We start from the raw sequence: 16,218 nt of genomic DNA on the forward strand, positions 1-16,218 counted from the left end.
CGGGGTCCTTTATTACACTCCAAGACTTAGAGGAGCCCACACAGAGACTCTTCACACGCTGGCTGCAAAACGCGGTGCTCCGCCAGGCTGCTAAAGCAGCTTGGGTGGAATTCCCCACACTGTCCCCTGATGAACCAGTGCTGGATGTTGTTATAGGGGAAATCTCTGCTCGGGGCGGTGTGGCCAGACTATATGATTTACTACAGCGCTGCGGTAATAGACCCCTCACAAAACTCTGTGAAGCCTGTGCTAAAGACTTAGCAGTAAATATTACTAACAAGACGTGGGAGGCTATGTGCCTACAGACACAAGCAATTTCCTTTAATTTCAGGTTTCGCCCAATACAATTCAAGGTAATACATAGGTTGCACTACACCCCTGCCAGACTACACCTCTTCGCCAGTATCTACCCTGCACATTGCCCCAGATGCCATTCGGATAAGGTGGGATATCCCCACATGTTATCAGACTGTCCTGAACTGACAGTGTTTTGGGGGGAGATATGTGATACTATGTCTGTGACATTTGGTTGCACCATCGAGTCTACACCATTGAACTGTTTAATCCGCAGGTTCGAGCAATTGTAATGTGGCTCCCACAAACTGGCGGACCTCTTCATGTTGCTGTCAATTAGATGTATACTATTACTATGGCTACGCCCCACCTCCCCGTCCGTGGCACAATGGCTGCGGGCCATCACATGGGCTTCTGACCAAGAAGAACTTTGGTCCCTGCTGCAACCAATGAAATGTAATCCAATAGACATTTGGACACCATATCGTAATTATTTGCTGTCTAGACAGGCGAATGCTCAAACAATGAGGACTCATCGAATAGTGGTTAACCCACCTACTCCCATTCACCCCCTATCAGACGTTAAGTATCTATCTATAATACTGTTTAATTTACACCATGCATCAAACTGTATCAAACCATTGTGAGAAATAACATATGTAAGAATTTTGCAGCTGCTATTTCTGTCTTCTGTTGCGATGTAAAGCACCTTATGAATTAAGTTTTGTAAAATGTTTTATGTGAGCGCATGCCTGGTTCTCACAGGTTGTTGAGCAACCAAGTTGCAAGGAACACATCAGGTGTGCCCTGCATGTTCAAATCCTTCTGGTGTGCTCCAGCACTGCCTGGATTTGTACCCCCTCACTCCCTTTTCGCCCAAAGTGAAAAATGCAGCAGCAGCCAGAACAGAAGATGTAAGTTAATAAAAAAAAATTTAAATAAAAAAAATATATCCTTCCCAGTCTGACCTTTTCTCATGAAGTGGCCAACAGTAGGCTTTAAATATCAAGAAAATAGAACAAAAAATGGCAGGTCTAGTGAGGTACTATGACAAAACAAAATACATTGAATATCAAAAAACACAAAAGTTTAATAAATTAGAACATGGATAAAACAATATTAAATCAACGAACGCATACGTCAACAGTATAGATGCAGGTAAAGTTGCTACAACTGCATTACATAGGAATTCAACAACATAAAGCCTACAAGGGGCTTGTGTTCAAATAATGAGTGAAGGTAATGCACAGCAAATTGTCATTGCCAGATAGTCTCGACATGTTTCAGTTCGTAGGTGTCTCAAAAACAGAACTTTCTTCAGGAGAAAAAGATCCACATTGAATTCCTACGCAACAAACAGATTGAGTGTGAAAAAAGACCTGTCAAAATTAAAAGAAAAGGAGACTGGGTCAGCTAACAGTGCTTATTATGTCTCAAATGTTCAATACATGAACATCGAACCATATTCCAAAGGAAAATTTTACCTGGAGAAGGTTCTTGTGGGGGCGTACAACTCTTGGGGTAGACTGTAGAAGGATAAATAAATAGTCCTTGTGCGTGGCTGCAAGAAAAGCAAAAGGGTAGCTTTTCAGTCGCACATAGTGCTAGTCGCTCACAGATAAAGCATGTAGGGTTGACAGAAGATCTAAAGCCAGTGGAATAACCGTAGGACCCACCTGTAGTTGTGGCAGGATCCAAAGTTAGAAAAATGGAAGGTCCCTCCTGGAATGATAGGGTCAGCCCAGGAGTTCAGATCTGGCAGAGTGCATGGTAGAAACCAGTTAAGATTCCACTAATGGAGCGGACCTAAGTTATCAGGCTCCTGTAAGTAGAACTCGCCATCATAAAAATAGTCAGTACAAATCAATCAACGGATGATAATAGAAAATGTACCCGGCGTTGGAAAAGAAGCCGTATGTACAGGCAGTAGATACTTGGCAGGATGTCCCCTCAAGGCTCCCTAGCCTTGCTGCATAAGGCATTGCATAGTCCTCCCTACCAAAACAGTAGATACAATAGTGAGGTAAGCAAGAGCAAAAAAATCCCCGGTAATAGCAAATCACGAGCTAAATTCAGAACACAAGGAATAGGGTCAAAAAGGTCCCTCAATGGAGTTGAGGCCGGCGTGAATCAATAATCAGAGTTGCGTGCTTCTAACGGTGCCGATACTGATGGTCAGCAGAATCGCTGTGAGAGATGAAATTGCAGCGTGAGGAAATGGCGCACGCTCCGCATGTCGCTAGATAATCAAATAAACCCTCGATCTTTCAAAGAGATACCTCGTTCAGTAGAATCAGTTGTCGGATTGGGTGATGGATCACTTAGTTTCTCCGTGCGCAGTGAGCACAACTATACTGTGCTTGAGGCAGACGCTGCAGGTCAAGTCATTAGATAGAAGCAGATATGCGAGCGTTCAAGTAGCTATGGAAACCAGACTCGAATGAGTCTCTTGTCAACGTCAGTGGCCTGGTGGCGAAGCGACCAGAGGAAGTGAAACAGTAGAGGGGCTGTGCTCACTCTGCTTTAGATCTATCTCCTACAGTCTTCCCAATATTGTGTAAACCACAAGGGAACATTACTACCTATATTACTCTCTCAGAGTTACAATTTGTAATAACAGTCTGTTTTCATGGTGTTTCGGGGACAATGGCAATCTCATTGCAGTGAGCTACCACTTCACACACACTGCATCCACCACAAGGGTGCTGATCGTGGGTAACCCCTATAATGAATTGATTGTCCAGTGAGTGGCCATTATTTTAGTTTTCAAGTGTCTGTGGACCCGTCCAATTCTTATACTGTGGCACCATCTAAATGCAGTAGGGCAGTTTTATTTTACTGCTCCTTAAGTTTTGCAACTGTTTTCTTGCAATAGATTTCACTTTATTGGGCACTGTGCAGAAAGTAGTCACAAAAACAAATTCTCTACTTCTTAAGATGTCGAACAATCTTCTAGAATAGCCTATCTGTTGTTATTAAGCACTCCTTTGATTGCAGTTTTTATCAGCGGCTTAGGATAACCTCTATCACATAACAGTTCCAATTTAAATTGTTCCATACTTGGAACAGTTCCACTTCAGTATGAGGAAATACCAAAACCGCAGATTGCGTCTGAGACGTAAAAGAGAGTTCCCATCTGTATCATTTCAATACTCCTTTGTTTTCAATCCTCAGAGAAGAATATAGACAAATCTAAAAAAATGATGGATATTCCATCTTTTGTCCAAGATAAGCTCAGATGTGGGTCTACAATGTCACTGAGCCCTGATTTTTCACTTTTATGTGTCATGACAGCATATCTGTATGGCAGCAATGCACCTTCGCCCCAAGAGATTTGTGTCCTCATAGATGTAAGACCGTCCAAAGTGGGTGACATGAAGGTTGGAAACGTTCAGAGCTACTGTGGTTCTGAGTGCTCTACCGCCAACTTGTATATACAGCTTCCCTTAATATCGAAATAAAGTTTGATCAGGGCCATAAGTACATACCAAATAATAAATACAGCAAATAATAAATGTAACTGGAATGAGTGCAATTAATTCCTCACTGTACAAAATACCATCCACAACTCCCATGGAATTTGGTATACTATGACTCAATCGGCCTCATTACACGGTAGGCGGTAGCCATGGCGCTATTAGCGCCATGGCTACCCCCTTACTGCATTCCGGGTCCGTGTTCCCGGAATAGGGACTTACCGGGTCATTCCGACCCTGGAGGACCCAGTAAGGCTCCATTCTGGGAACCATTCCCCATTCCATTTTTGAGCCCCCATAGGGCTCAATGGGAATGGGGAAGGAGCTAATAACGGTACCGCAATTTGCAGTACCGTTATTAGCTCTGAAGTCCCTTAGCGGGTCCCTTCCATAACGCCTGGTAAAACCATGCGTTAGGGGAGGGACCCGCTAAGGGACCTCGTAGTAGGGCAGTAAGGGATTACCGGCACCAGTGCCCTTACCGGTGCCGGTAATCCCTTACCGCCTACCGTGTAATGAGGCCCAATGTGTTCTATCACCAAATAAGATGTATTAAGACAGTGCTCTTTGGGTACAACCTCATCTTAGAGTCTCCCCTTGGAGAAGAATCAGCATACTGGGGAAAAGGTTCCAGAATTGAATCTACATATCATACAATGGGTTGACCTTGACAATTTAGCAGAATTTTCTCAATCTTCAGTAAGTAGTAAAATATTGCTCCCTGTGTGATTTATTGGGTAGAAAATGTGCCTCCTGTTTGGCCAGCCATCCTTTGCTAATTTACATATCCACTTCAGTCTGCATTTCATTGTGTTATCTTATAGTGAGGTCCAGTGTCCATGGGTTGTAACTTGAGCAAGCAGATAACAACCAGTTACATCTTGCAATATGATCATATCTGTCCATAAGGATGATTTTTGACACGCTTCTTATTAATATCTAATGGCCTGAGGGCTAACTATTTGACATTTATGAGGTTTTTAAAGCCAGGAGGGAGATCTGCTTCCAAATAGTCAATATCTTCCTCTGTACAAAAACTGTGAAGTCATGGCTGGGGATAATGACATGCAAGAACATTCAGACCTTTTGTAGTGACACAGACGTGTACGTCAGTGATAGAACCCGCCCCCTCAAATACAATATTTTGGATGAAGGACAAGAAGACACTGTGCATGACACCAGCTATTATTCCAATACTGCATCGGGTGTATAGAGACGTTATGCACTCTGACAACCGTACTGAATGTACCTTCGTAGTGAAGGAGTGGCAGGGGATTTGCAACCACCAATGAATATCAAAGAGCTGTAAAGGAAATCTGACAGGTGCAAAATGATGTGATAAGGAGAAGACATGATGACTCACTGAAACAATATGAGAATACCTAAAGAATGAAGATGTAATTGAAGAAACAAGAGTAAACATATATATGAGTGAGAAGAAACCATATATACACATATACACAGAATATAAGTAACCACATGAGTAGTAAATGTATATACACAGAAATGCAAGGTAGATGAGTGACATAGAAGCTTGCTGCAGTAGAAAATATAACATGGGTAAAGCGGCCATGTTGAAAAGATGGACGTCAGCTCTGAATATTAGTAAGGGAAAAGCTCAAAGGAGAGAGACCAGGGCTGCAGAGCGGACAGACGCTGGAAGTGGATTCGTACACCAACAAAGGATAGCTGTTGGCCAGAGATTAATGATGCCACGCAAGAAGCAATTGTAGGATACAAAGGGAGTCAGCGAGGATAAGCAATATACGCAGGACTTATTTCTCTAAGATTAAGTAAATGAGCAAACATTTGCGAATGCCAAGTATTGAACAACTAAAGATGCAGAAAGCATATGTGAGACGGAGCAACCAAGTCTCCAGAGGCCAAAGAGAGTCATGACACCCAGGATAATTGAATCAAATAGCACTAAATAGAAAGGTGAAATGGACATAATCATGCTCTCTTCACACGTGGTGCAAGACCAGAAAATTATTCATAAGCTCCATTCAAAGATAATGATGTCCTTTAACTCCCCTTAAAGTTCCAGAGAAGAGAACATCCAGCAAGGTCAACTACAAAGAAGAATCCTTGGCTGAAGGTTTGGCTGATAGAGATGTTAGACTAATTGGGCAAGTGGGCAGTAGTCTGACTTTGTTCTCTGCATCTGGGTTTCATTTTGCTTATGTGCTGCTAACAAGCCGCATGGCAAAGGTTGGGAGAGAAGGCCAACCAATCAGAGGGCCTCTGCAATGTTCTGCATACATTATTGCAGGGGCCAATACGCTGTTGCTATGCGGTTATAATCTGTACTATATGTAAATAGAGGGAAGTTCAAGGCATGCCTGCCAGATGAGGGGCAGCCAATGATGTTACTAACACCTATAGAAACTATAAGTAGATATGTTCCCCTAACCAATCCCTCTGACCGATAGGCTTTATTATTTCCCTTGTAGGATGACATCATAGCTGATGCACAATAGAGGTATAAAGCCTTTGTATAATCCAAATATTGCAGAGTGTGTGGACTGCAATTTTTTTTTGTTCACCAGGTTTCCCTACTTTATGGAGCTGATAATAAATTAGTATTTTGCCATATTCTTTGAGTCTGTCCGGGTTATTTGAGCCTGAGACCATTTATTATGGTAATCCCATCCTGCGCATAAGAATGCGCAAAGGTGCCACTGCACATTTTCATGTGATCTGAATGCCATCTCCCGCCCTGTGTAAGGAATTCTTTTCAAACCTAAGGCTCTGAACAATATATTGGACTCAATTCTGAATTCAAAAGTCTAAGAACATTTGTGTTCACAAAACACAGACCTTTTTCTAGCACTAAGGATTTAGCTTTTGACAGAACATTTTCCGATAGATTGATCACTACTTGCGGCCACTCAGAGTGCTTTGCTCCCCTTGTTCCATGTTCTCTAGTCTACTGTTCCTTTGGCATCTATAATTGCCTCTTCGGCCTCCCTCAATTAATTAATTGTTTATTACATGCTTAGCACCAGAGATAAGTCTCTAAGCGCTGGACCAGGATTCAACCCTGTGTTGCTCTGCGTTGTCTTGCTTCAAAGAAAAATGTGTTGCCCTGAGCTATCCTTCCAGCCCTTCCCTCACTTCTGGGTACTTAGACCACTTGATTCTTCTGCCCTAAGGTAATCCATTTAAATAGGCCTTGTTACTGGAACCACCTTTAAATCTTACTCTTCTCTTCACTGAGGAGTATCTGAAAATCGTTTTTAGCGTGATTTTCCATACTAACATCATCAGCAAGGAAAGGGTACATCTTCCATTTCCATTGTTGAATCTGAAAACATCCTTCTTAAAGTTCTGTATCTTTCCGCTAGAATATAATCCCTAAATCCCTGGATTTTGTTGTCAATTTCTACCAGTCTTCTTCATATACTTCTACAGTGACTGTCATTTGTTTATCCTTCTCAGGTCTTTTCATCTGCCTTTCAACCTCTTTTGTTACTTCCTCAGATGTTTGTGTAATAAGAGTGAGCCAATCACGGCCACCTTTGTAGACGATATAGCTCAGTTTTGTCTTAAATTCTTTATTGTCCAAAAATGGTCTTGGCTGATTCCTCACAATCAGACCAGAAAGTAGACATCTACCCCTCAGTACTCTTCCATGTAGATTGGTCCAAACAAGATGCTTAAACTTGAGTAATTTCATCCCAGTTACTAGATGAAGATGAAGTGGGAAGGAAACCCTCAGACTAAATTGAGGCCGAATGTAACAACTCGGCCATATATTCATCCAAATAGGTCATTCACCTCTCCTCAGCCATCAGAACTAGGTGTCCAACTGCACTATGCCCATGACTAACCACTCAACTCAGCCTCAAGGGGAAACCACCTGCACTACCTCTGGCCTAGCAGAGGTTTGCTTCATTTGGAATTCAGTGGGCATTGTTAAATTATGGCAGGATAAGGACCAGTAAGGACAGTGTCATTTTTCAGCAATGCTTCCCATTTTTTGCAATGCTGTAAATCAACATTAAATCATGTTTACATTTGCTTGAACAATTCTGCAAACCAATTTCACTGTAGCAATTTGGCAATTGTAGCTCTAGGCAAAGACATATTCTTTGAGACCCTTCCTGCTTAAGCCTACAGATTGCCACATCTATTTCCACGTATCTCAATCCGGCACTTTAATGGGAACCTAAAGCAAGTGACATGATAATGGTAAGAGAAAAGCTTGCATGTGAACTCGTCTACTTGTGCTTTAATAAGCACATGTCATGGGTAGTTCCGTTATGCAAAAGCAGGAATAGGGAAGAGGCTTGGACTTTTAGACCAGTCAGTCTGATTTCCAAGGAGGGGAAGTCAGTAAAGGGACTGATAATGGAAAGGGCTGTTGGATATGTTGGCACAAGTCAAGTACAAGATTGACATTAGCATGATATCTCTGTGGGTGTCATGAGACACGCCGGACGTATGTAATTTAACCATTTGACTGGATGACCATGAAGTTATATCTGGGGATGGAAATTGGTGTGGTCTGTTTCGTTTTTGGCTAACCCTTTGATATTGCTTCAAACAGAAGACAACTGAACAAGTGTTGCAACCTTGTAAATGTAGTTATGGAATACAGGATTTGATTATGTGCATGCAACAAACAGTACTCTGAGGTAACAAATGGAATAAACTGGACAAGTGCAAGCATTTTCAGTGTAGAACAGTATTTATCATTTCAAAGTGGGGGCTGAAGCCACATGAATAAAAGTATCTTTGCAGGATAGATAAATTATAGATATCAAAAGCAGCCCCTTTCCCCTCCCCAGTGGGGACCTGTTTAATTCGTGCAGTAGTGGTTATTCTTCAGTAATCAGTGGTGGTGTCCTGTGCTGTGTGAGGCACACACTGTCATTCCTGCATTGAGGGTCACCGTCTAGTACTATTGTGTGTGCTTCTCTGGTCCTGCAGTTATGGTCACATTTCAATGTTGCATTGTTAGTGCCTTACCCTCTGCAAGGTACCTTTGTATCATTCCTGTACAATGGGCCATGTTTCACTTCTGCAGCACTGGTGTCCTGTCCGGTGTGGGGTGCCTGTGTAACAGTGTTTACGTGAACATTGCATTTCAGTATAACAGTGGTGATGTCCCGTGTGATATACGCTTTTTCAGCCCTGCAATAAGGGCCATCTTTCAGTACTGCAGTCGTTGAACATATGGCATGTGTGAATTGACTTATATCAGTCCTGTACCCATAGTGCAATTTGCCGAGGTAATGCCCCGTGTAAGTGCCTCCATTTCCGCTCAGCAGTTCATGTCACTTGTCAGTATTGGCCGGTTTGTGAGGTTCCATGTCATTTCGCTGACAGCGGTTACTTCATGGTAATTTGCAACGAAGTAATTACTTCAAAAATGTTCTTTGCAATTTTTTTAATTGGGGTGTCTCCCCCTCGTCCCCCTTCCCACCACCTTTTTATGCTTTACCCCACAAATACCTATATTTTTCAAAGAAATGTCCAAGTAATTACTTCGTAGTAAATTACCAGAAAGCAATTACTGTCGATAAAACAACGCGATACTGTGTGTGACCTGTGTGGTAGGAGATGTGTAAGTCCTGCAGCGATGTTAACATTTCAGTTTTGCTGCCAGAAGTGCTGGACATGGAAATTATTGACTGTGGGATCCCACGAGTGAATGGTGGGAGATAGGGAGGCAAAGGATTGTTTTCATTCCATGCCCCATAAACATTTGCTTCTCAGAAGATTAGTCATGAGCACCTGGAAAATGACCCATGCAAGGAGTCTCCCCTATAATGTTGCAAGCAAAGTATAAAGGTTGCACATTTTTTAAGCGTAAAAGTTATTCTTAAATATTTCCCGCAGAGTACAATTTTAACAAGAGGTTTTGCAAGCACAATGTTCAGATTCGCAAGATGTTTTGTGGGTAAGTGTCTCATCCCTGGCCCTCACGCCATCAGTTTGAATCCCTGCACCTACTCTGCAGTCCAAACGCACGGAAATAAATAAAGGATGCAAATGGATTCTGGGGCGACATCTTTGGCCGGATGTAGGAACATCCAGCCCAGTGCCAGCACTCACTGTCGGTGTGTCTTGTCTATTGTGCGGTGCTGTGGGTTTAAGTGTTGCAATGGTGGATATGTTTGACTTTTGGAGGTGTGTGTGTGTCTCTGCAGCTCAGGCCACCTTTAGGGATTGCACTATTGGTATTCTTTTGTGTGGGGGCTGCGTTCTTTTAAAGTCCTACAGTATTAGTCATCTTTCAGCATTTCACTGGTTGGACTCTGTGCTCTTTGAAGACGAAGCAGTTATTTACACCCACAAGGAGTTAAAATACTAAATCGTTGTGAAGGTTTTGAGTTTTCACTCCTAGGGAATGTGTATTGACCATTTATATGTTGCATCATTAAGACCGATTTTGACACTGTTCTGTACTGATCTTTTGCTTTTGAAAACTTAATAAAAATGAAATTAAAAAAATATATTCTGCTCACTAAGCACACAGCATAAGGTTGAAAGAGATGGGCATAAGGAGTGGGGATGCCAACTGTACAGGATGGCGGCCCCTGCATCGCCCTTCATCTGTGGTCCTCTGAGCTCTTTTTCCTCTCTCTCGGGCCCCACGACCTGAGGAGCGAATGTGCGAAGCTGCACGTGCACTGCCCTTGTTGATAAAATGGGTAACGTGAAGATAAGCCAACGGCAACTCAGTGCAGCCTTGCTTCACCCCCTTTTGCATGTTAATTATACGCAGACTCGTGTCTCAAAGATATGTTAATTGCACAGTCCATCACCTCCATTAACATGTGAGGCTAGGGCCTATTTTAACAAGTTTATTAAAGAATGGGTACACTCAATATTTTGTATGTGCTTCAACTGTGTATACAACAAAAAATAAATTAAGTAAAAGATGTGACAGTTAATTTCCCGATGAAAACAAAGCTATTGTATGTGCTCCAAACCTGTGGTTATTCTTTTTTTTAATGTGCAGGTTTTCATTTTATATTACTTCATTGTGTTTGTATACCTTAATGCCCTGGCAGCAGTAATCAAACACCAGCCCCCTCCAGCGTGCTTGCAGGCACTTGTTAGCTAGAGGGAGCTCACGAGTTTTTTTTTACTGTTATCAACGCATTGACACACTGTAGTGTCATAACTTTCATAAAACGGTTTTGTCTTTAGAATTCAATTCGAATGACATGCCAATCTCATGCAAGTCATAACACTGCTGTGTTTCTTTAGACACAGTAAACATGTCCTGTACAGCTGCATTTCTACTCACCTTCAGCTATACAGGTCATGTTTGCCATGTCTTTGTAATTGAATTATAAAGAAACATTGTTGTGTTAGAACTGTTACAAGACTGGAGTGGGTCTTTCAGGCAAATATTTTGAAAGTTATATCACACCCTCTTGGTAAAGGACCCACGTGGTATTGTTGGTTTTGTTTCACCTCACAGCCATGTGACATGTGTTTGAGTTCAGGCCACTGGGTTGTCTATTTAAATTATGTTTTTATAAAATGAGGTGTTCAACAAATTTAAAAGACATAATTTCCTGCACCATAGAAGTAGAATTCCCCGTGGCCGGGACTCGAACACGGGTTGTGCAAAAACCTGTGAAATCCTGCCTCCAATGGTTACAAGCCTTAGGTTGAAGGACTTGATGTACAAGGATTCACAGGGGACTGTGGAATCCTGCTTCAGGTTGACACCTATAGACCAGGTTTGTTTTCTCTCCCAACATGTAGAAGCAGCAGCGCATTTTTTGTGATCTTCCTTGCCCGGGTGCCATGTTTGTTTTTCACCCACATCAATTCTGTAGTATTCGTATCACAATAGAAAAATCGGACCTTGACGTTCTTCATTGTGTTTTCTTGCAGTGCGGCACTACCTGGTGAGACATCCTCAGAACAGGTAGGAAGCCCTTATAGCAAACCCACTATTTGCAAATACATATAAAACTGTTTTTATGATATGGTCCCTCACCATGCCTGTCAGTAGGAAACCACAGGCCGTCACAGAGTGTACAACTAGTGCCCGCAAACAGGCTAAGATCTACAAAACATGCCCTCACACTATATAGCTAAGATACGATGTACCTGATCGTCACACAATCGATAACTAACCACCCGCAAACCCAGTCTGATATTGAACACATGCACGCATTGCTAAAGACTGGAATCCAGAGACACTCTACACTACAGCAAAGCCCCTCATTTGGCCTGTCACTACAACCCACAGACCAGCTGTCTATATCTAATTACCAAGCTAGACCCGGCTGTAATCTAGCACACCTATACTCACACTGTCTATAACGAGGGCCATACAGATCAACTGTGACACAGAGCAAATACGATTTTTTAGATCTGGCCTCCGAAAGCTTTGCATTTCCAGATTAGTTGGCCTACAATTCCCATCAGCCCTAGGCAGTATGTTCAATGGTGAGGGATCATGGCAGTCGTAGTCCAAAACCTCTGGTGAGCCTCAGAATGCCGACCTCGGCTATAGATCGAATGACCTAGAGACCGCTTGTGAGTTTCAGGTGGATTTGCTGATAGTCATGTGACCAGCTGTCATAATGAACACAGGCATCTACCCTTTTCCATGTGTGCCCAAGTGACGTTACCCAAGAGATGCTCATAGGTTGTATCCCTGTGCATCCCTGATACCATCCCAGAGATGCTAGCCTCTTCGGTATTTTTATATCAGAGATATTACACCAAGGATCCAGATGCTTTCTGTACATTTCCACTAATGATTTCACCCAGGGGGGTGGAGGGGCCTGAACATTCTGCACCTACATGTCTCTGATGCCACTTTCTTATCTACACCTCACTGACATAACTCAAGGAGCTTCATCCCTGCGCACCATTGAACCTATGAACCCTCAAACCTTCACTACCTGGGAACCACTGATGTCACTAGAAGGAAATCGTGCACCGTCTATTCCTGTGGCTCAACAGCCTCGTTCCCAGGAGAGTCACAGTCTCTGGACTTGTGTTTCAATAGAGAACCTGAACCGTTGTTTGCCCAGACACCACTGGTGTATTATCCTGTGAGCCCATATCACCTTCTTTACTTGTGCATCTAAGGGTCTCCCCACCAAACACACCAACCTTTATTTTACCTGTGTCACCTCTCTTCTCTCCAACACACGGTTATTGCGCCTTTGCTAATCTGTACTATTTTTGTCATGCAGTTCAGGCGAGACTGTCACAAGTGTGTCCAGCTTATCACCCCTTCAACCAAAGAAGAAGCGGAAGCAGAAGCCTGAGCACCCACCGGCCGTGCCCCTGAAAGGTAAAGGGACAGCATTGGAATCAGCCATGGACAAAAGACTTAAAACCATAAACATATCAAAAGTGACAATGGAAGGGTGACTCCAACGCACTTCTCCCAGATTGCCTGGAAGTGATAACCGGACACAGATCACCCAATTAGACTTGAAGCTTGATTCTCAAAACCTTTTTGGGCGCAAGTAATGAGATGCACTAGAGCATCTCATCATTTGCACCAAAAAAGGAGCCGCCCAATCCAAAGAGGGAATATGAATGGGCTCATTTTAGATGGCCTTCCTCACCACTTTGCGCATTTTCGCAAATGAAGGATCATTTTTCTGCATTTAAAAGCAGATCATGAATTCACAAACGGAGTGTGCTTTAGAATGTACAGAAAATGTCAACATTACCCATGGGAAAACGCATTGCATGGCAGGGTCCCACTTGCATTTCTATCCCTCAAACAGGGATAGAAAGGCTTTTTCCTCCTTGTGTTTCACAGTGACAGGAACTTTAAAACCCTGTCTCTGTGAAATGTGCTCCTACAACCATGTGATTGCTGGGAGCCAGTCATAGACATTAATGTATGCAATGGGGCTGGACAGCGCATCTTTACCCCCTGAAATGGTTAGGTCACCTTTGCGAATAAGGCGGCCTGCATATTTCTACAATAAGCGCAAGTGAAAAAAGCGCACACTCTGCACTTTTTTCATTTGCGGCCTTTTTTGAGAATCTGGCCATGGATATTGTTATAGCTCACTAGTGTGCTATTGAAGTAAAAGAACATAAACACATCATCACCACACACTGAAGTGGAGCTCATAGATCATGCACACCTTGCCTTGAGGAAATCTAGAAACAGAAACACCAAGGGCCCGATTCATGGAACAATTTGCATGGTTCAAAGTGGCTTTGCACTGCTGAAAAGTGACTTTGCACTGCCGACATAAGCCCTGATTCATGGAACTGTGCAAAATGTATTTTTGCAGTGCATAGTCATTTTTGCAGTACAGAATGACTTTGCACGGACTCTGCACTGCAAAAATACATTTTGCACAGTTCCATGAATCAGGCTTTGTGTCAGCAGTGCAAAGTCACTTTTCAACCGTGCAAAGTTACTTTGAACCGTGCAAGAAATTCCATGAATCGTGTCCTTAATCCCATGTGGTCTGGAAAGGATAGTGCTGACACGTTTCACTCCTGCTGGCGCGTGATTTTTCTAACACACATAACTCCAGATGACCCAGAAGTGAAAAGCAAAGAGACACAGCCATGTTGACCTTAAAGTGATAGCACAGATTTGCATCCCAGTGTATGACCTCGAAGTGAAATGACATGCCTGTTTGTTTCCGGCGTGATAGAGTAGCGGACACAAACCACTCTAGCTGGAGTGGTTTCTGTCTGCTCTAGCTGGAGTGACAGGTGATAGCACAGAAATAGATTTGCCGCAAAGTTATCTGGCATGTGTACCTTTGACATGCATCGCCACAGGCAACCTAACAATGAAAGACGGTACATGCAGCATTCCGGGTGATTTAGACCAAAACCAGATTGGGGTGATCTGCAAGTGAATAATCCGACACACATTACCTTAGGTGATATGGAAGGGAAAGAACAACCAGACACTACCACATGCAACCTGGAAGTGAAGAAGCAGGCAGAAATCAGCTCAAGGGCATCTGGAAGTACTAGAGCAGAAGAGCATTACTCCAGGCTTCCTGGAAGCAAACGAGCAGATTCGTTTTACCCCAAAAGGATCTGGATTCGACGGAGCAGCAATGCATCACCCCAAAAGTACCTGGAGCTGACCTATTACAGCTGGCATCACCAAAAAGGATAGAACTGTTAATAGTATGAGACCAAGATTTGATAGAACGGTCATGCACCCCCCTAGGTGTTCTGGGAGTCAATAAGCAGGCTTTTGCAGCATGAATATGCTATGGGTTCACATACTGCACATAATCACGCCATCTAGTGGTTGGTCTCAGAAATTACAGGTTGTTACTCTTAAACGGGCAATTGTGGGTATCAGTGGTGGGGATGTCGTGAATGCTCCCAAAAAACTGATGGCATTTACAGGCCTTTTTTCTGCACTTGGTTTTGGTTGCAGACATGTGAATGACTCTAAGAGGTTTTAATTGTGAGGTCTCAACTTCCTTGTAAGCAATCAGGCATGGTTAGGGGTTCATTAAAGTTGTTCCTACGGCTAGACAGCCAGAGAGTGTGTTTCTCTTTTCTTTTGAGGGATCTCGGTGACACAGAACACAGAGCGTGTGACTTGTTCAATCTGAAGAGTTTGAGGATACAAAGGGAACAAACGCTGGCTGTGCATGCCAGGCCTAAGGCCAGTGAGCCTCGTATGCCTCTCCAGAGACAACTCGGGCACATTACATTTCTACACCAACCAATCAGCCATCCTAGGCTCATGGGGTTATCCAATACTGACTCTACTGCAAAGGTAGATGGTAGTACTGTTTTGGTCATTTAGGGGCTTCATAAAAAAATACCCTCTACATTTGCAAAGCCAGGCCTATTGACGTTGGTAATGCCTGTTATAATGGCATGGCAGCTAGGATGTATTGGAGCATCATAAAGGTTTATATACCAGGTGGATCATCGATCACGGATGAATTCTTTGACCATGATAACAATGGCAGTGGTGAGAAGAACAGTAACAATTATGAGCACAACAAAAATACCGTGAAATGCAGCACAAGTGTGGAAAACACATGTTATACCATGGTGTGTGAATATGATCACCACCGTCGTATTTTCAGAGTGCGTCGGCATGTCCGTGGAGTGGCGCACTGGTATCTAGAACTTTGTCTGCTGGAGAAAGGAAAATGAGCAAGTAATGTATCAAGCAACACAGAAAACAAACAAGCTCTTAAAAGCAACATTCAACAACTCTCTCCTCTCCTTAAATAGTGCTAATTGCTTCTGCAACACTGGCATCACTTTAACAAAGCTTGCATCCTGGTGCAGTGGTTCTGCATGGGCACAAAACCACAAGCTTCTAAGGAAGGTTTAGCTGAATGGGTGTCTGCTGTCGTGCCTAGACAATCCGAGGCAGTAGACCACAAGAAGAGACGGCATCTCCTACCAAAACATGCCTATATTTACAAAGCACCAAAAATGGATGCAGCCACCACATGAGACAGCATCCTTCGTAAAAACAAGACAGGAC

General features: G+C 43.0%; 1 protein-coding gene across 2 annotated transcripts in view; it reads left to right on the forward strand.

The window, feature by feature from the left end:
- VSTM4 (V-set and transmembrane domain containing 4) overlaps positions 1-16,218 on the forward strand; it is a 168,527-nt gene that overhangs the window by 107,477 nt on the left and 44,832 nt on the right. For both annotated transcript variants that reach the window (XM_069611157.1, XM_069611158.1), the window contains 2 exons: positions 11,634-11,667; positions 12,953-13,053. In XM_069611157.1, coding sequence (XP_069467258.1) covers positions 11,634-11,667; positions 12,953-13,053 — 135 coding nt within the window. The remainder of the gene's footprint in view (positions 1-11,633; positions 11,668-12,952; positions 13,054-16,218) is intronic.

This window comes from Ambystoma mexicanum, chromosome 8 (genome assembly GCF_040938575.1).
Source record: "Ambystoma mexicanum isolate Mex_15411 chromosome 8, UKY_AmexF1_1, whole genome shotgun sequence".
Lineage (NCBI taxonomy): Eukaryota > Metazoa > Chordata > Amphibia > Caudata > Ambystomatidae > Ambystoma > Ambystoma mexicanum.